This window comes from Glycine soja, chromosome 16, assembly GCF_004193775.1.
Source record: "Glycine soja cultivar W05 chromosome 16, ASM419377v2, whole genome shotgun sequence".
NCBI classification, from domain to species: Eukaryota; Viridiplantae; Streptophyta; class Magnoliopsida; order Fabales; family Fabaceae; genus Glycine; species Glycine soja.
Window position 1 is genome coordinate 3,687,833 of NC_041017.1, and position 21,003 is coordinate 3,708,835.

Here is a 21,003-nt window from a genome sequence, read left to right on the forward strand (position 1 = left end):
AATATTTTGTAATTATGGATGGCCAAAGGGATGGATACAATAGATTATCAAAATGGTCTTCACCTGAGCGAAGAAATTTTCTTTGTAGAGTTGACATCTGATTTGAAAATCTTTGTTTTTTTTGGTATAGTAAATAAATTATAAAAGTTTTAAAAGTTAAAATAATAACATATAACTGAACGATAAAGTAAAATCTTTATACTATCTAAGCATTTTTTTTTAAGGATCTATCATCTATGCATGTATTGTTTATTCATTATTATAAAATCACCATTGAAATCAAAATGTTTTATAGTATTTTAAAAAAACTAGATAATGAATTAATTTTTTTATTAAAAATTACATATTTGAAATGACAACAAAAGTACATCAACAATATTTCTTAATCAAAATATTTTTCTCTTAATTTTTTAACAAGTTTATTCATTAATTTTTTTGCTAAAATGTAGTAAATCAAAAGCGACAGATGAAGTAGTCATAAATATGACATCATTTGTAATTAACTTCTCTAAATAATCCCCAACCAAGACTGAAGCATCATCGTACAAAAATATTTACAACACCGCCATTGCTCATTAGTCATTATTAATTCAAGTGTCAACTAACCAAGAAACAAAAACAAAAACAAAAGGAAAAAAGTAAAACGGTTAATCTTTTTTTAATGCTAAGCAACACAGTTAATCAGAGAAGAGTGACACACTCACATGCTGCGTTCTTTTGAAGAAAAAATAAAAAAAGGAAAGAAATAAACATTAAAATAACGTGCAATAATATATACTTTTATGAGATATATATATATAATGTCAACAATCATTCAGTTATAATTCATCATGATAAAATTATTAATTTTTATGTTAAGTTATATCAATGATGATTTATAATTGGATATCTGTATAAAATTATTTTATATTATCGATACATGATCATTAAATTCTATTTTATATTCTATCTTAATTTAAAATTTTTATCTTAAGTTATTTTTTTTCTATTTTTTTCTCTATAGAATAAATTAAGAATATGATTGATTGAGGGGAAGATGAGACAAATAAAGAAAAATTTGTATGTTTTTCATGTGTGTTTTACACATCTTACACTCTAATTAAGAAGTGTGAAAAATATATTTTTTTTCTTTAACAAAACTAAAACTTTGGTTAAAAACAATAACGAAATTTTAATCCAAAATTAGCCTAAAGCAAATATATTTTTTTAGGTATATTAGTACTAAAAAAATTTATTGAGGTATATTAGTACTAATTTTTTTTATTAAAATTTATTTTTAAATATAATTTTATAATTTTTTTGAGGTATATTAATATTAAAAAAAATTTGAGACTTTTTTTTTTACCTAAAGTCCTTGCTTGGACTGGTTGAACCTTAAACCGGTCCTGCAAACATTACATGTAACATATTATGAAAATCTTTTAAGTCCTTTTATTACTATTCATTTATGCTTATAACAATTAACTTATTTAAAACATTTATCAAACCATTAAAATAATTTTATAATTTTATTAAAATAATTATAATATTATATATCATATTAATAATAATATATTTATTAAAAATATTGTTACTAAATGGGTGAGTTGATTAAGTTTAATAAATTTTTTTAAGACCCATGATGTAACTTATTTAACTAAAATAATTTAAACTTAATCTTTTTATTAAATAAATGGAGGCAAATGAGACAGAGTGAATGATTTCATAGGTCTTGATAAGCGGCCCAACCCAGAAGCCATTAGAAAGAACTGTAAAAGAACCGTAGGATAAGGAACCTGAGAGAAAGGCATATATCGAAACCCGCCATTTAAAATCCCCCCCTGAAAGTGGCAAACCCTTGCAGTTTTGGTCTTCCCTCGCTTTCTTCAGAGAGAGAGCAAGCGATGGCGAGTGATCCGATGCAACAAGTGGCCCTAATCCTGGGCCCGGACTCAGCCCAGCTGGAATCCCTAATCTCCCAATTGATGTCTTCGTCCAACCACCACCGCTCCCAGGCGGAGTCCTTATTCAACCTCTGCAAGCAGGCCCGCCCGGAGGCCCTCCTTTTGGGCCTGGCCCATCTCCTCCACTCCTCCCCGAACCCCGAGAGCCGCACCATGTCCGCCATCCTCCTCCGCCGCCACCTCACGCGCCACCACGACTCCTTCCTCTGGCCCCTCCTCTCCCCTCCCGCCCGCTCCTCCCTCCACTCCCTCCTCCTCTCCTCCCTCCACAACGAGCCTCTCAAATCAATCACCAAGAAGCTCTGCGACACCATCTCAGAGCTTGCCGCCGCCACCCTCCCCGACGACGCCGCCGCCTGGCCCGACCTCCTCCCCCTCCTCTTCCAGTGGGTCACCTCCCCCGACCCGAGGCTCCAAGAAATCTCGCTCTTGATATTCGCTCAATTGGCTCATTACATCGGCCAAACCCTACTCCCTCAAATTTCCACTCTCCACTCCGTCTTCCTCCGCTCCCTCCACTCCTCCACCCCCTCCGACGTCCGCATCGCCGCCCTCGCTGCCGCCATCAACTTCATCCAATGCCTCACCAACTCCTCCGACAGAGACCGCTTCCAGGACCTCCTCCCTCTCATGATGCAGACCCTCACGGAGGCACTGAACTCCGGCCAGGAGGCCGTCGCTCAGGAGGCTCTCGAGCTTCTCATCGAGCTCGCCGGCACTGAGCCGCGCTTCCTCCGGCGACAAATCGTCGATGTCGTCGGTTCCATGCTGCAGGTGGCAGAGGCCGAGGCCTTGGAGGAAGGAACACGGCACTTGGCGATTGAATTTGTCGTTACTCTCGCTGAGGCGAGGGAGCGTGCTCCTGGAATGATGAGGAAGCTGCCACAGTTTGTGAGAAAGCTTTTTGGTGTGTTGATGAATTTGTTGCTTGATATCGAGGATGATCCTGCGTGGCACGGTGCAGAGGATGAGGAAGAGGACGCGGGCGAGACGAGTAACTATGGCTTTGGGCAGGAGTGCTTGGATAGGCTCTCGATTTCACTCGGCGGGAACACCATTGTGCCAGTTGCCTCTGAGCTGTTGCCCACCTACTTGTCTGCTCCTGAGTGGGAGAAGCACCATGCTGCCCTCATTGCGCTTGCCCAAATTGCAGAGGGTTGTTCGAAGGTACCTTTGCTTGCTGTGGTTCTTTTGCTGTTTACTAGGTTATTGGGAATGTGTTTTTGGTGTTTTCTTGCTTTTCTGTTTGAAGCTTTTGTTTTTTTATGCATTGTGCGGATGAATGTTCGTATGTAGCTGTGAAAAAAAGATATCTTAATTTGTGTGCGCGGTTGTCTCTTAGATTGTTGTGAATTGTGGTCTTTGCTGCAGGTGATGATAACAGGTATATGTGCTTGTTATGCTGGCCATCCATAATTAAATATTTTACACTATTTATTAGGTTTGTTGCGACTGTTTTTATGTTCTCATACTTTTATGTTGTGCTGTTGTGTTTTTAAACCTTTGTGTATGGGTACCAGTATGTGATTCGTGTAGGTGCGGTATGCAATACATTACTTTTTAATTTTTATGTTGTTATTAGAAGACTTCCTTTAACCCGGAATGCAGCACGTGGTATGGTGAATTTGGTACACAGTATGCAGGGCTTTTTCGGGAATTCTGCAACTATGCCTTTGTTTTTTAATGCATTGTGTGGCTGAATGTTCATGATTGGCTGGAAGAAACAATCCCTTAGTTGTTTTTGTGTTTGTCTGGATTGTCTCTAAGATTGTGATATTTGATGGTGCAGGTTATGATAAAGAATCTGGAGCAGGTATTGTCAATGATTTTAAATTCATTTCACGATCCTCACCCTCGAGTGCAATGGGCAGCTATAAATGCAATTGGGCAGTTGTCCACGGATTTGGGGCCAGACTTGCAGGTTAAATTTCACCACTTAGTGCTGCCGGCTTTGGCTGGAGCCATGGATGATTTTCAAAATCCAAGAGTACAGGTTTGTATTGTTGTGCTTTTTATCTGGATTAGGTACATTGTCTCCTTTTGTAATAAATCAGGTCATGCTCTTCTTTTTTGTTCTAATAATGTGCAAAATTTGTGTTGTGACATTGCATATTCTCATTCATACTGTGCTAAGATGGACTCTATAAATTAGCTCCACTATATGCTATTTTGTGTTCTTTCTTTTTTCCTTGATCATGTATTCATTTTGCTTGAGATAAGACATTTTAGTCCAATTAAATGATCGAGTTTGGTTGCGCATGATCAAAGCAATCTCATGCAGTTATTATCTTGTGTTACCTCATGTATTTTAGTGTTTATAGGTTCTGGTGGTAAATGAAAACTAGTAATTACTGCTATTACTATACTCAGTTTTCTTAAGGCCTTGTGCAGAGGTTTTTCTCATTCTTATTAGACATTTAGATTTAAGTTAAATGGCTGGGGTGAATTTTCTGGGTTATGCATTTTTTAACATCTTGGATATTCTGATATTATTATTACTTTTCATCAGTTGAATATGGCTTAGTAGTTTCTTTGAGATATTAGGGTTCTTCTACCCTAATAGTCTCTCTTCATAATTAATGGATCTGCTGTTTAGTGCCATTATTTTTGGACCTCTGTCTGTGTAAATACAAATCTTCATTTTCTTGATCTTTAACAACTTGTTTCATTTACATTAAGAAACTCATTAATCTGCTCCATCATTTTTTACTTGTATATTGCAGGCTCATGCTGCTTCTGCAGTGCTAAATTTCACTGAGAATTGTACCTCAGATATCCTAACACCTTACTTAGATGGGATTGTGAGCAAACTTTTGGTACTCCTGCAGGTATTTGACTGTTGTTGATATCTACCTGGCAAGAAAATTTTAGAGAATATTTGGATAATAATATCTTTGTAGAGATCATATGGTGTGTTTTCCTTGATTGGACATCTTGGTTTGAAAGAAATAGCTCTTTGTGGGTTCTCCCTGGCTTCTTTTTTTATTCTCCAAGTGGAACTGCATTTTCCCTATATTTAATTTTTTAATCTTAATTGGATTTTGGTTAGTGCAATGTAAGCCTCAGAGCATGTTTAGGAGAGTTTTTTCTTTTTTGAAGGAATAATTGCTTAATATCTTTTCCTTGAAATGAGCTAAACCAATCATGCACATAGGTTTGTAATTTTATTATTTTTTTTTCATAATCGTTTGCCTCCTATAAATTTTGTTTGACCCATTGTTGTGAAGTGCTTTATAATTAATCAATAATAAATATTTTGACCTGCATGTTTCCCATTTTATGCATTTCAGATGATTATTTTCCAAATATATAGTTATATTTTCTTTTCTTGCCCGTGTTCTAGAATGGGAAGCAAATGGTTCAAGAAGGAGCATTGACAGCCTTAGCATCTGTTGCTGATTCTTCACAGGTGCTTTATGTATCCAATATTCTCCATAGTAATGACAATGCTTTTAAGTTTTATACTTACTAAATAAAATGTCATGTTAACAGGAGCAATTTCAGAAGTATTATGATGCTGTGATGCCATATTTAAAAGCTATTCTGGTGAATGCAAACGATAAGTCTAATCGTATGCTTCGAGCCAAAGCAATGGAGTGCATTAGTTTGGTAGGAATGGCTGTTGGAAAGGAGAAGTTCAGGGATGATGCCAAACAGGTGAATTTTAATTTAGTTCACAGTGTTGTTTCTTGTGTTTCTTTTTACTTTTTAAACTCATATGTATTGCTGGAAGTTGTAATTTTTATATTTTCTTTCCTTTAATTATTGTTTACTTTCAGTGTGCTAATGTATAGTTTTCATTTTTTCCTTTACTAGGTCATGGATGTCTTGATGTCACTGCAACAATCTCAACTGGATGCTGATGATCCAACTGCAAGTTACATGCTACAAGTATAGTCTTTCTACCAGCTTTTGGCATCAACTTGGAAATATATTTATTTTGTCGTCTAGTAAAAATTCTTACAAATCTCAAATTTGCACTTGGATGCCATGCTTTCAGGCATGGGCGCGGCTTTGCAAGTGCCTTGGGCAGGATTTTCTCCCATACATGGGGTTTGTCATGCCTCCTTTGCTCCAGTCTGCGCAACTTAAGCCCGATGTGACCATTACATCAGCGGATTCTGATACTGAATTTGATGAAGAAGATGACAGGTACCCTTTCAGTTATTATTGCCAAATTTGATGTCATTGTCATAATTGATTGATACCCATGGCATAACATGATTTAATATGCAATATTTTCTTCATTTCATTTCCTTGGGTTATCCTTCCCTGTATTTGAGTTTCAACTTCTGTCTTTATTTTTAAAAATATTTGTCCATTTGAGATAGTGTGAGCTACATAATGCTTCTTTTATTTATTGTATGACTGTCATTGTCAAGACTTCCATGTATTAAATCCTTTATACTTGTCCATAGGCATGCTTTTTTAGTTAAATACTTTTGAGGTTTGAAGGAGTTGTGTTCAGCCTAATTTGTAGAACATGTGGTGTGGTCTCAACTCTCATGGCATCTTGGGCTTAAATGTTAAGTAAAGCAAAAGAAATTCCCTTTATTATATGGCCTCTCATTCTCATATGTAAAGAAAGAAGGGAATAAGCAGAGAGAAAAAGGAGTAGCAATTTTTAGATCTGAGAATGAAGAAGAAATAGATATGGATTATACTGATGGATATTTTGGTTTTGTTTTTAAATACTTTTGTATCTGGCTGTTCTTCTTTTCAGCATTGAAACAATCACACTTGGGGATAAAAGGATTGGCATTAAGACTAGTGTCTTGGAGGAGAAGGCTACCGCTTGTAACATGCTATGTTGCTATGCTGATGAGTTGAAGGAAGGATTTTTCCCTTGGATTGACCAGGTTGACTTTATTTTATATTTTGGTTGCATTTCCAGTCCATAATATTTTATTGGCTAACTATGTGGAATTATCTAGGTTGCTTTCACATTGGTTCCTCTTCTTAAATTTTACTTCCATGAAGAAGTTAGGAAGGCTGCAGTTTCAGGTATTTTCTTGGCTCTAAGAACCAAAACCTCGCTTATAGTTTGTTTATTTCCAATAGCCCTTGTTGAATTTTCTTCAAATATCACCTGTCTGCTTTGTTTATAGCCATGCCAGAACTGTTGTCCTCGGCAAAATCAGCTGTAGAGAAGGGACAGTCGCAAGGTCGTGATAAGACTTACGTAAAACAGTTGTCTGATTATATAATACCAAATTTGGTGGAGGCTTTACACAAGGTTAAAGTCCTGCCTATCTATTGGTATCCATTCTGCTTTTATTTTTTGGCTTTGTATCAATATATCTTTGCTGTCTTCCAGGAGCCAGAAGTAGAAATTTGTGCAAGCATGTTGGACGCATTGAATGAATGCATACAGGTTTGTAACATTCATCTATCCAGGTGGAAGATTTGTACACTCATCTTTTTATTGGAATTATATTACAGTTCTGTTATATACATTCTCATTTACCTTCTGTCTAATAATTATTAGTGAAGGAAAAATTGATACCCAAAATGATTTATGGGAGAAAATTCTGTCCATGACGTGTGCTCTGGTTCTTCTGTAATGTTGTGTCTTGGATTATATAGAATAGATGTGAAATATAACATGGATTGAATAATTAGGGAACTTTTTTTCTGACTTTATGCAATAGGATAACATTAGTGGTGTGGTTACTTATTCTTATTCTATGCAGTGCTTATAAACTATAAAGTATAAACATCATAAATACAGTTTATTCTTTTGCAACACTCATGTAGGATGGGTAAGGGAGAAAGGAAAGGGAAGAAGAAATTGAGAGCATGTGAGAGAGAGACAGAAAGGGGTTGAACTGGAGAAGAAAGTGGGGGAAGGGGATAAGTACAGTTTGGATGGAGAAACTATTAGAGGCAATTTTTCAGTCCTCAAATCAAGTTTAAGTTTCCCTAAACTTGGTACATGGGAATCCTTAGATTTAGGCAAAGATTGATAACTAGGCAATCCTGAATTACTAAAAATTCAAAATAACACTAATTTATTGAAGTCTTAGTCCTCATTATATGCACCATTTTGTCGATATTTGTGTCTATCTACATCATGGTAGGACTTGGATGTGTGTGCTATATTGTGCTGTTCTAAAATCTCAGTGATTTTGTTTATTGTATTTCTTAAGTCATCAATTCTCTTTAAGGTGTTGTTTTAAACTGAAGCTGGCTGGCATTTGCTTTCAGGTCTCTGGATCACATCTAGATGAAAAGCAAGTTCGGAGCATTGTTGATGAGATTAAACAAGTCCTTACGGCCAGTTCATCAAGAAAACATGAAAGAGCAGAGAGGGCCAAAGAAGAGGACTTTGATGCTGAAGAAAGAGAACTACTCAAAGAAGAAAATGAGCAAGAAGAGGAACTTTTTGATCAAGTATGCTCAGTAATCTGTTTTTGTGATCTGAGTCACTTGATTAAATACTTTTTTTTATGTGCTGTTCTAGCTCTTATTTTGAATCAATGTGTTCTAGGTTGGTGATTGCTTGGGAACTTTGATAAAGACATTCAGGGCATCTTTCTTGCCTTTCTTTGATGATCTGTCCTCATACCTAACTCCTATGTTTGTAAGTTTCTTTTTATTCCTTTTATAATTCCTTTAATAATGTATCTTCCTTTGCTGCTAGAATGTGTCTTTAGTTTTTTTATGTTCTTGCTTAAAAGTTGTATTCTCTTTCCTCTCATTGCTTTTCCATCTGTTTTTTGTCAAATCTTTTCCCTCTAGGCTTTTAATTTGAAGGAAAAATTTATCTTTTCTTTCCTATGAGGGCACTCATTTTGTATACGCTCTTCTATAGGGAAAGAAAGCCATGTAATCAGCCAAAAATTGGATAATACTGTGTACTAGCACTATTATAACACTGCTTCCTTCTGAAATGTTATTGTATTAAATTATGTGTTTTTATTAATGGAACTTGCTGATGTGCTGCCTCCCCCCTCCCCGGTCCTCAAGTAAAATAATTTGGATTGTTCAGTGACTAATTTACTACCAATCTGCTTGCTAATATGTATGTGAGTATACACACTTTCTAAGTTTGTACAGATGGCCATAGCTTAGACATATTTGCCATTCTGTTTTCTGATCCAATTCCCCTCCTCCCCTACTGATATTCAATAATCAGGGTAAAGACAAAACCTCAGAGGAAAGGAGAATTGCCATTTGTATATTTGATGATGTTGCTGAGCATGGTCGTGAAGCTGCTCTTAAGTAAGATCTCTCTCCTTTTGGGGGTCCCCTTTTCTTTTGTTCTTATTGTTGATTGTCTGCAATTCCACACTTAAAATTATTTTATTCCCTTTACTTGGAATGATTTTGTTCTATATTTTAAATGCTTCTTTATGTTGTTGCTACAGATATTATGATTCTTTTCTTCCATTCTTACTTGAAGCTTGCAATGATGAATATCCAGATGTTCGACAGGTTCATTGCCCCTGCTTGTTTTATTATATATTAATGTTGCTTATTCAGTTTTGGGACGTAATTGAGACACTATCTCACAAAACGATTAAATTTCTTTGCAGGCTGCTGTTTATGGTGTTGGTGTTTGTGCTGAGTTTGGTGGATCTGTTTTCAAACCCCTTGTTGGAGGTTAGTTGCACAATACCATTTTCTTATTTTGTTGTCGTGCCTTACTATATATATTTTTTGGATAAATGTTTCTGTTCTATTGCAGAGGCACTTTCAAGGTTAGATGCTGTGATAAGGCATCCAAATGCACTACATTCTGATAACATAATGGCATATGACAATGCTGTTTCAGCTCTTGGAAAAATATGCCAATTCCATCGTGATAGCATAAATGCAGCACAGGTATTTTACATTTGGTGCCCCATGTCTCTGCTGTTTGAAAATGCTGTTCTTGTTGTTTACTTAATCTTGCTTGTGATCCTAATACCATTTGAAACAGTATAGTTGGTAGTCAAATGCTTGGGTTAGTATTTGTTAATGCCACTTCATGTGATAATGATTTTTTTATCATTAGAGTAAAGGTTGACTTTTATCCAGATACAGTCCTGATAATATGGAGGGCTGTCATCTTTCAGCCTTTGCTAAAATTACTTAGTGGCTTCTTGGGCAGGCTCTGTTTTCTCCAGCGGTGGAAAAACTGCTGCTTGGGATTTGTGGTTTATGGATACACACACACAGACAACTATTAATATTTTTGTTATTAATTAAAGACTTTGAACTCTATTATGCATGCTAGTTGTTGATAGAATAGGAAAGATCATATGCTTTTGACGTTAATTTATTCAATCCCTAAACCTAAGGATTAAGGCATTTAATTTTCTATTGTTATAAATTCTTGAGGCTTAGAGAAGACTTTGCCCAAGTCATTCACATCAGAAAAACTCTTCAAGTCCAGTAATTGATACTTATGTGCAGAAGACATGGACACAATTATGGGATGAGTTTTGTATTCATAATCTGTTATTATCAATTACTTGGTGTGGGTTCTCTGAAATTTATGAGCTGCAAATCTTGGTTTTATTTTAAGATGCGTACTGAGTTCTGACACTTCTTTTAAATCCTTATGAAAATGAACGTTTAGAGAAAAATCCCCTGCCTGTGTGTTTGATATCTAACTTCAAGTTATTATTGCTTGAAATCAGGTTGTTCCTGCCTGGCTAAATTGCTTGCCTATAAAAGGTGATTTAATTGAAGCCAAGGTTGTGCATGACCAACTTTGTTCAATGGTTGAAAGGTAGAATTCTGATCCAGAACATGTGTTTTCCTTGATTGCTACTTACCTAATATGCTTCCTCTTGTTCCTGTTGCTTATTGAGTTTAAAATTTGTCATATGTATTGATACACACTTGTGATCAATTTCAGATCGGATAGAGAACTTATAGGTCCCAACAATCAATATCTTTCCAAAATTGTTGCAGTTTTTGCCGAGGTACTTTCAATGCTAGTTCTCTTAGTTACTGCTTTTATATTCTGGATCCACTTTTCCCTTATAAATGTTTATTTTGCATCAACTATGGTGTAGATTTTATGTGCGGGAAATAATCTGGCAAACGAACAGACTGTTAGTCGGATGATTAATTTATTGAGGCAGCTTCAACAGACTTTACCACCTTCTACACTTGCTTCAACCTGGTCATCCTTGCAGCCTCAGCAGCAGCTTGCACTTCAGTCCATCCTATCATCCTAGTAGTTTTGGATCGTCACCTTCAGAAGATGCGTGTCTATTGTCATGGGATGTCATAGTTACCTTTTCAGAAGCTGCTTTGTCAGGTCAAATTCATTCCTTTGGCATCTTCGGAGTGTCTTTTTTTGAAGCAGCTGTGTCTGGTTCGTGTTTCATGATTGTTGAATCCATACTTGGTTTTGCAAGCCAGGACTTGAGTAAGGCTTTGTTGCAGAGGCAGAGCAGTGTCGAGTTGGTTGGATAGGAAACAGTTTTGGTGTGAAATGTGCATACTGTGTTATAGTCAGAAGGAATTCTCAAATGAACAGTGGCTCGATCCTGTCTGTGGATGATGGGGACGAGGCGTGATCCTGAGTCATGCACGACTCAGGTAAATCGCATAGCATTCTTTTGTTTATTTTGAGTTGTAACAGTTTTGATGGGTCATTTCTTTTGGAAGTTGGAAACATATTGTCATAGTTTAATTAATTTGTATATCTGCATGTTTCTTTCCCTGCGCTTTTTCCTTCCTACGTACCCTAAGTTAGGATAGGGAAAATAGAAGCGAGTAGGGTAGAAAGATGGAGGTGGCGAAAAAATTAACATAACTTTTAGGTTCTTTGGAGACGGCAAGCATAACACCTTTCGCACCATGCAGAAGTATTTTTTCACCCGTACATCGTTAGATTTTATAAATTTTGAATCCATGGGTGTGATTTTTTCTCTTTTTTTTTTTTCTGTCCCTTTAATTCTTGATTTACCATGCACTTTTTCCTTGTCCTCTCTCTCACACACTTCATCCGTCTCTACCCTTTGCTTTTCTGGCGACGCCGTTTCCACCTTGTCGAAGATGAGCCTTCCATCCTCTTCGACCAACAAATATAAAAAAAAAAGTATCGAAAAACATAAAGCTTCCCCATCTTCTTATCGCCCCTCTGCGCTTCTTCAATGACAACGGCGGTGAGGGGAAGGATGAATGAAGAAAAGAAAAAATTAAGACAATAAAGAAATTTAATCAACCCACTCAAATTTATATAAAATTTCCAGAAAATAAGGTTATCCAAGCAACAACAATTAATTACAAAGCATCATTAACACAACCACACTTATAGAAAATGCTCTTCCTCTTCCGTACATCAAATTTCCTATGTTCTCCCATGCCAATCCAGAACCGTTACCCGACTTTTATTTCTCAGTGTAACAAAGAAATGGTGTTTTGGGTAAGCATGACAAAGGGGCAGGTCAAGGTCCAATTTTACTTATTTCATGCCCAACTCTCCATTTTCTCCATTTTCCCCGCTCCCACAACCCAACGGGATGGTGGATTTTTCCCATCTTTGCCCACCATGTGGTTGGATTTTTCCAGTCCTGTCTCGCTCTGACATGCTTATGAAATCTTGTAAAAATATAATTTTTCATAAAATGAAAATTATAATTTTAAATAACGATCATAATATATTTTTAGATTATACATGATAATATAAAATATACAATTTAATAGTAGCATATGATTTTATCTAATAGTTTCAAATTTTAATGTGTTATATATAGGTATATTTTTAACAGGATGAGTATTAATAATCTCATTCTTGACCCCTAATTCAACTTTAACTGTCTGGAAAAATTTGACCCTGACTGGATCAATTCAAATTTTTTCGGTTAAAATTGGGACAGGTCCGGGGCGGGCCTCACAACTTCGGCCCCCTAGTTTTGGGGTTGAAATCTGAGAGAAAAGAGAAATTTCTGAGCCACAACCCGATCTGTAAAAAAAATCCCAAGCAACATAAATTGAGACTTGAAGTCCAAAATCCTCAATAGATTTTTTTTCTCTCTGTTGCCACTTCCTGCGCCTTTGACAACGACAAAGCATCGATTCAAAGACCCTTGCTTGAAGATGAAGCCGTCGTTGCAGAGCTTCCATTTCAAAATTTGTTGCAAGCGTGTGTTGGTTGTTCTGCACGGTCTTCCATTGACGCAACAGATCTAGCTTCATTGTGTTCACATATGTCTTAAATCTAAGCGACACGACTTGTTTTAGAACAACAATGATGGTTATAACCAAGTGAAACAATAATGGTGGTTGAAGAGGAGGAAAGAACAAAAAATGTTGGCTGTCGTCGCCAGAAATCGCGGCGGTGGCATTGTGGTGCGGTTGCTTGCAGGAAGAAAGGGTGAACGGACAAACTTGGAAAGGAAAGAAAAAGAAGAAAAAATGCACTCACGCAGTCACGCACGGTGTGAAACAAGTTTTGGTGTCGCACATTACACACCATCTTGCTTGGATTGAAAAGAAAAAAGTTATTTTGAAAGTTATCTTTTTTCATTTGTTTGGTTGGATAAAAAAACTGAGATGATAATAAGTGTTTTAGTTTTAGTATAGAGACATTTTTATTCTTGCATGAGATAATTCACCAGTTTTTATAACTGTCTTCCTGCTCTCAAATGTACTTTTACAAAACTAAAGGATGGATGTTAATTTCATAAAAATATAGGAAAGTCGATAGTTTGAGTAAGATGTTGAATTCATTAATAAATTTAGTCTGAATTGAATCATTTTTCAAAACTAAAACTGAAAATTGATCCTCTCCGTGTATAAAAGTTTGTTCTATGTAAATATGATCCATTTTCAAGTTTGAAATCGAAAACTAAATGATCTAATCCAATAGGAAAAATCGGATGTTAATTATTGTATATGTTAACTTATGATTGAATAGCAGTATAACATTTTAGTATTGTCAATGGATCAAATCAAATATTATATCTTGTTGGTATGCTCGTATGTGTTGACAAAAATGATAAAAAAAAAATTGACTCCTATCATATTAGAGGGGTTATATCAATTAACATTCATGTATTTGTCTCTCCAATGTCTACATGATTAACTACGCTTAAGTACTACTCATTTCAATTTCCATGAACTCAGAGGAACGGGTAGTAGTTGTAGTAGGTATCAAACATGGAAGTACATGGGTGCGAAATATTAAAAACAGCCTGAGCATGCACCATTGACTTTAAATATGTGCTTATATTTCAATTCATTTTTGTCCTTAAAAAATTTGAAATGGCATTAGACTTTAGAGTTAGATTATTTTAAATGAGCTAATAACTTTAAAAGACATCAGAAGGCTAAATTTGATAAACAACCAAGGCAACTAAAGGAAAATGATGCATAGAAAATTAGAGAAAAAGGGTTGTTTGCTATGAAGCACTGACACCGACACGGACACGATACGGATACGGACACGTGGACACCTGTAATGTTCAAAATATAGAACGTAATACGGGTGTCATGTCGATGTCGGACACTGACACTGACACGTGTCGGACACCAAACACGACAAAGGGCTGAAGTGTCCCCGCTTCATAAGTTGTTTGGGTTTGTTTTTCTATGGGAAAGATTCTCATTCAAAATCTGAAGGTCCCCTTTACCGCAATAGTAGTTGAAGCATCTAACATCAGGCGTCTCCTCATACACGCTCCTCAATGTTATCCATTTTATTAACAATTGAAAAATATTGTTCATTAAAGGAACTCAGGGCACTTGGACTCTTCCTTTTTCCTCTCTAACAATTCTACACAATTTACTGGGAAGTTACATTTTTCTAGTACTATTACATTTTTTTTTATTATGCATGACAGTTTAAGTTTCTATTTATTATTTGATAATAGAGAAAAATGATCATAGTGTAAATTTTTTTATAACGTAATCTGATTACTATCGATCTTGTATGATAATTTTATTAAATTTTATAATAATTATTTTAAAAGTTATATTAATATTAACAATGAATTATGATTAAATAACTATATAAAAATATTTTATACGGTCTGTGCATGATTATTAAATTCTTGATATTATTTATTTAACTTTTTGTTGTCATCTATAGATATATAAAAATGTTTTGTACTTTAAAAGTTATATTAATAATAAGTTATGATTAGACAATAGTGTAAAAATATTTTATACTAGTACATGACCATTAAATTCTTGATACTATTTATTTAATGCTTTTTATACTTTAAATGTTTTTTTACTGTCAGTGCATGACCATGTGTCAATGGCTTAACAGTTTACACTTTATTTTGTTTTTAATGTATTTTATTTTTGTTTTTAAAAATTTAAAACATTTTATTGTATTTTTTCTCTCACTCTTTTTCTATTAAAAATCATGCATTACTTGTAATGCTAGTATTATTTAGGCTTAATTGTAATTTTAGTCTTCTTAGTTTTTTAAATTTATGATTTTGGTCTCTTTAATTTTTAATTATAATATTTGGTCCTCTTAATTATATAAATTTATAATTTTGACCTTCCTCATAGATTATTAACTAATAATATTGATCATTAGAGATTAAAATAATTATACATTAAATACAAATTCTTTATCATTAATTTTTTTTTAATAAAACTATTAACTTTAATATGGTATTATTGGCAATAGAGTCACGTGTGACAGTAAAGGTAGATGCAAGAAGAGGAGTACAATGTTGTGGAAAATTAGGATTAATAATTTTTATTATTTTTTAATAATTAATGATTTTAATTAATTTATAATTAAGTTAATAACTCAATTAATCAGAATTATTTATTAATAATTTATCATCAGGATCAAAATTATCAATTTATAAGACTAAGGGATCAAATGTTATAATTAAAATTTAAGAGAATCAAAATTATGAATTTAAGAAATTAGAAGGATAAAAATTACAATTTAACCTATTATTTAAACTTATTGAGTTGTTATTATTGATACCACAATATTCAAATCAGTACCAAAAGTTACCATACTATTCAAATTGACGAAGCTTAATATCTCTTTACGTACCTTTTGCTTTATAATAATAAATTTTCAAGCTACGCTAAAGGACACAATTATTGCTAACATGATTAATGAACTATTATCGTCATTATGATAAATGCTTTCATAAACTTGATCTCGGAAAGATTTTCCAAGATAACATTACCATATTGGGTTGCTAATTTATTTAATACAACAAACTTGTGTCTTTTTCCCCATATCTTCATTCCTGTTTAACGTGAGATCCATTGTAAACTTCTAGTGGCATGCAATATTTAATTATTTTCAAATTTCATAATTTCATAATTAAAAAATAAGCATGAAAAAAGGAAAACCGTTCGAGGATTAACTTAGACTGAATAGTTGTTTTAGGTTAGCCAATATTAGCTAATTGTCTTTCTCAATCAATTAACAAAGTAGACAAGGACAATGTCACACAAATCAAAAACTCGGAATTGGTTGAAACATGATGAAGAAGAATCTATTAATAAAACATAATAGAGGGGAACAAAATGCCCTGGGTGACGTGAGAAGAGGGGTACAACTTACAACAAACGCAGCACGCACGATATTATAAGATATAATATATGCATGAATCTTTAGTATATTATTAATATTAGCTACATATATAGGTGAGGTAGTGCTAAGCATGGCTTTAATGATCTCTTAGTTTATGGGTGCATCTGAAGGATCATTTTGGAGCCTCCAAGTGGCAACCATTCATGCCTTCACTACCATACTTTCAACTGTTTGACTTAGCAGAATGTGGGGAAGAATGAGAACAAGGACTTGGTATTCTCAGTCTCTCTAAAGCATAGTTTCTTATTTCCTTTTTTTTTACACTGTTGGTTTTTATCTAGGTAGCCCTTAGGATACTTCACCAAATCGGATGTTGACCTAAGGTGTGATTTTATGACCGTTTGAAGATGTAGGAAAGTAATAATACAATACTTGTTACTCTCTTATGCTTTTTAACAGGTTGTATTGGTTTAAAAGAATTATCTAAATTTAATTTTCTCATTAAATTGGTTTCTTCTGTCTCTCTATTTAAGAGATGTAATTAATTTGTTAAAATATTATATGTTAAATTGGTCCTTAAATTTTAAAATGAAGATTTTAGTCTTTTTGATCTAAAATAAATAAATTTATGACACACTTATTAGGATTTGTTTGTTTATTGGGTTAATACAAAGTATTTTTTATGATTAGAAGTTAAAGATTAATCACTTAAAGTTTTGATTTTTATTTAAGAAATTGACTTTTTTAATTTTTTTTTTCATGCGTATGGACCTATAGACTATAGTACGATTTATCTGGTAATTGTTAAACAATACTTGATATAGATATAAATAAATAAATAAATAGACATTAATCATATTTTACCTTATGAGAAAATTCTATAATCAAAAGCAAAAAATGTAGTCATTTTAGGGCATGGGGAGAGGTATTGTTGGACTTTAGAATGTAGGCTTTTAGTTAATTTTATTTTTCCTGTTTGTTTAGAAACATAATGCTTTTGAGAAGAAAAAGAAAGAAAGAAAGGAGTATGGCTAGCTGAAACTACATTAAATACTAGTATTAAGGGAAAAAAAGATTAGAAGTAGAATAAAGCTACATTAAATTGATTCTTTTTGGTGCATACTTTCAAACTAAGGCTTGACTCTTTCAATGATGCAATGCCCACAAAAACACACATAAGCGCGGCCATTCTGTTCAAAAAGTAAAGGGGATATTGAATTTGAAGGATGGTGTTGCTAATTAATATTCCTAAGGATACTGATTTGAAGATGTGCATATAATATATTAATCCCACTTGCTTGCTGAAAAGTTAGGCACCTTTTTTCATACACATATATATAGATTCTCACAGCTTGCAAACAACATGAAAATTAAGTAATATCCAGCTTTTCATCAACATTGTGAGAGCTAAAACACTTTCTGCTCCTCTTGTCTCTTCTTGACATATACCTTCATCATAACTTCTCCCACTAACACACCATTTTGTTCAATAAAATTGTGATGGAAATTCAATTCCAACAACCAAACCTGCAGCAACAGAAATCAGGTATTGCAATCACCAAAGGAGGAAAGTTGAAAGGGAGAAGCAGAAGCAACAACACCAACAAATTTGTTGGAGTGAGACAAAGGCCTTCAGGGAGATGGGTTGCTGAGATCAAAGACACAACTCAGAAGATAAGAATGTGGCTTGGCACATTTGAGACAGCTGAGGAAGCAGCAAGAGCCTACGATGAAGCTGCGTGCCTTCTTCGCGGATCAAACACTCGCACCAACTTCATCACTCATGTGTCCTTGGATTCCCCTCTTGCTTCTCGAATTCGAAATCTTCTTAACAACAGAAAAGGTGTAAAAAAACAGGAAGATACTAATGCTAATGCAAATAATGCACCTGCTCCAAAAGTTACCACTACTAGAAGTGCTAGCACTTGTACTAGTACTAGTACTAGTACTAGTACTAGTAGTAATTCAAGCAATGGCAATGACAAGAATGATAAGTCTCTTTCTACCGCAAATACTCGAAGTTCGAATCTGTTTGATGATGCTTATAAACCAGATTTGAGCAATTGCAGGGAGGAGTTTGAGTCAGGTCATCAATCCAATGCTTCATGGGGCTTTGGAACTGTCTTTGATCGTTTTCCTATTGCTCAAATATTGGATATACCAAAGATTGATGATGGCCTCCTCACTAATGCAGCTGACTTGGAGCTTTCAGAATTTGAAAGAATGAAAGTTGAAAGACAAATATCAGCTTCACTCTATGCAATTAATGGGGTGCAAGAGTACATGGAAACTGTTCAGGACTCCAATGATACTCTCTGGGATCTTCCACCCTTATGCTCAATGTTCTGTTAAACTTGAAGGTCTAAATGATCCTGCAATTGTTCCTTCTCAATGTCATTAGTCCTTTTTATTTTGCTATTATTGAAAATTCGAGGGAGGGGTGTGTGATCTAATTGAAATATTACAAAAACATATATATAGCTTTGGTGAGATATAATTTTGTTTTCCTAACTGCTTAATTGTCAGCAGGAAGATCCATGAGTTGCATTTTGTGAAAGCTCTTTTTCAATCCTTATTATGTAAAAAGTCTGAGCACTTATGTTCCTCTTTTTCACATCCTAAATGTCAAAAGTAAATCTTCAAGTCTTTTTTGTATCACAGTCTACTTTCTAGGAATATGTCAGTGTGAAAATCTAGACTTTGGAGGCAAAGTAAGCAAATTGGAATCTTGGATCTTAGAGAAAAAAAATCAAAATAACTATTCACGTTGATTTACATGGATAAACAGTAGAAATCACGCACATTAATTTCCTTCATACATGAAAGGGACAAGTATTATATATGCTTGCTTTGTTATTAATAATTAATGAAAAATATGCTTCCGTATCTTCTCAGATTTTGGTCCAATGCTTTTGCATAACTCATGCCTTTTGGTAATCTGTTTTGGCTATATGGTTATTTACCCAATCAATTATGGATACATAAACTTGTCTCATTCTCTTGTCCCAAACCTTAGCTGGTGAACCATCATAGAAATGATTAACTTTGGAGTCTTTATTTAATTACTTTGGAGATTAGTGATAGGACTAAGATTAAATTACCCATCACATCCAAGGATAAGGAAACATCTTGCTCAGTCTTGTGGACCCAGAATCTCCCTTTTTTAATACTCCACTTTTCTTAATCCTTATCCTCACTTCTCTTGCATTGGGCTAGTGAAGAATGCATTGAGACTTAGCTATCAAGAATAGCACTCTAAAACAACCATCTAGATATTACCAATTACTAAAACTCTGGAGTAAGTGCAAAACCTAGACAGTGGTTGTTTAAATCTAAGAATAATGTCTGCTGGCCTTATGAGTTGGAGGAAAAGACAAACCCCATGGGAAGTATAAAAAATGATGTGAAAATTTCTATAGACCAAAACTCGTCAGCATGAGAGACTAGCAAAGAATAAAGAACTTTTCTTAAAGGCATGCTTACAAGGAATAACTCAGCACCATATTTACAAAAGAAAAGCAATAAAAATATGATTAAATTAGTTTTCCCCCACTAATTTACTGTTTAGATTTGATTTCATCCTCTAAATTTTTTTGAGTTCACTTTGATCATCTAATTTTTAAAACGATTCAATTTGGTCATGCCGTATACAATAGATTGAAGGGGTTATTAAATATATATTTTATGGTAGTTTAAAATCACTTAGTGATGATTTTAAACCGCCACAAAGTATGATTTCTTAACATCGATGATCTAATTTAAACAATAAAATCAAATTAAATTGATTTTAAAAATTAGAAAATCTAATTAAATACGAAAAAAATAGGGGAGCAAATTGAATCTAAAAAATAAATTCAACCTAAAAATATTTGTTGTGAAGGATAAGCCACTCACATTTATTTTGTAGGATAGGTCAAATTTGATAGATACATGACACTACAGAACATGAGTGGAGACAAATTACGTCTGAACCTGGTCTCAGGTATGGTCTTAGATTAAACATAAAGGAATTGCTCGGGCGGAGCCTGCAAAGGCATAGGAGTCAAATTTTTTTGACCAAACAAGCAACTTGTTCAGCAACAAAAAGAGGCTTGCTTAATGCTATGTAACACCACTATTATAATTAATATTCATGGAATGGTGGACTTCTAGTCTTCCACTAATGTTCAATACAAATGGTAGGATTTTTTTTATCATGACAACATTAGTTATTTTTCAGTCTTCTTCTGCCTTTAAAATGAAAACAATAAAATAAAAGGGTTTTAATCATATACGAAGTAGGTAAGTTCTAGAATTGATTTATGATAAAAGCTTGCAATCTCCAATTCTGCTTAGGCCTTCAAATTTGTAATTAATATACCTGATCGTTTGTGTATAAAAAGACCATGTAATGTAACAATATTTTCTACCAATGTTGTATAACAGGGAAGTGTAGAAGTGGAACCACAGACCTTCAACTTGTTTCCTTTCCTCAAACACTTAGTTTTGTGATACAGAATTTCTTCTGATCAAGATAGTTTGTTTCTGGATATACTATGGGAGGGTGTAACTGGTTGGATTGAATATGAATGTAGGAAATGCTATTATATGACA

The 21,003-nt window shown here is 34.3% G+C and overlaps 2 protein-coding genes across 3 annotated transcripts; both read left to right on the top strand.

Moving 5' to 3' along the window:
- Positions 1-1,741: 1,741 nt before the first annotated feature.
- On the top strand, positions 1,742-11,605 carry LOC114389435 (importin-5-like). 2 transcript variants are annotated; one of them, XR_003661770.1, is made up of 21 exons: positions 1,742-3,110; positions 3,733-3,936; positions 4,667-4,771; positions 5,287-5,352; positions 5,436-5,600; positions 5,760-5,834; positions 5,944-6,095; positions 6,667-6,802; positions 6,878-6,947; positions 7,052-7,179; positions 7,261-7,317; positions 8,151-8,336; positions 8,434-8,526; positions 9,082-9,167; positions 9,314-9,380; positions 9,482-9,548; positions 9,634-9,770; positions 10,571-10,662; positions 10,792-10,858; positions 10,952-11,199; positions 11,304-11,605. XR_003661770.1 is itself a non-coding variant. In XM_028350108.1 (20 exons), exons 1-20 carry the CDS (start codon positions 1,884-1,886, stop codon positions 11,114-11,116), a joined length of 3,345 nt encoding a protein of 1,114 aa, XP_028205909.1. In that variant the 5' UTR covers positions 1,742-1,883; the 3' UTR covers positions 11,117-11,605. The 2 variants fall into 2 exon arrangements, 1 of the variants encoding a protein (XP_028205909.1); XM_028350108.1 differs by having other exon boundaries at positions 10,952-11,605.
- Positions 11,606-17,790: 6,185 nt separating this feature from the next.
- Positions 17,791-19,033, top strand: LOC114390371 (ethylene-responsive transcription factor ERN1-like). The gene has a single exon (XM_028351094.1). The coding sequence runs from the start codon at positions 17,911-17,913 to the stop codon at positions 18,760-18,762; it is 852 nt and encodes a 283-aa protein (XP_028206895.1). The 5' UTR covers positions 17,791-17,910; the 3' UTR covers positions 18,763-19,033.
- The last annotated feature ends 1,970 nt before the right edge of the window (positions 19,034-21,003 follow it).

Bases quoted from the DNA above. Each gene is read 5' to 3' on its own strand.
- LOC114389435 (XM_028350108.1), top strand. From the start codon at position 1,884: ATGGCGAGTGATCCGATGCAACAAGTGGCCCTAATCCTGGGCCCGGAC. The intron at 7,180-7,260 runs GTTAAAGTCCTG...GCTGTCTTCCAG, and splicing joins TGGTGGAGGCTTTACACAAG to GAGCCAGAAGTAGAAATTTG. The intron at 8,337-8,433 runs GTATGCTCAGTA...AATGTGTTCTAG, and splicing joins AAGAGGAACTTTTTGATCAA to GTTGGTGATTGCTTGGGAAC.
- LOC114390371 (XM_028351094.1), top strand. From the start codon at position 17,911: ATGGAAATTCAATTCCAACAACCAAACCTGCAGCAACAGAAATCAGGT.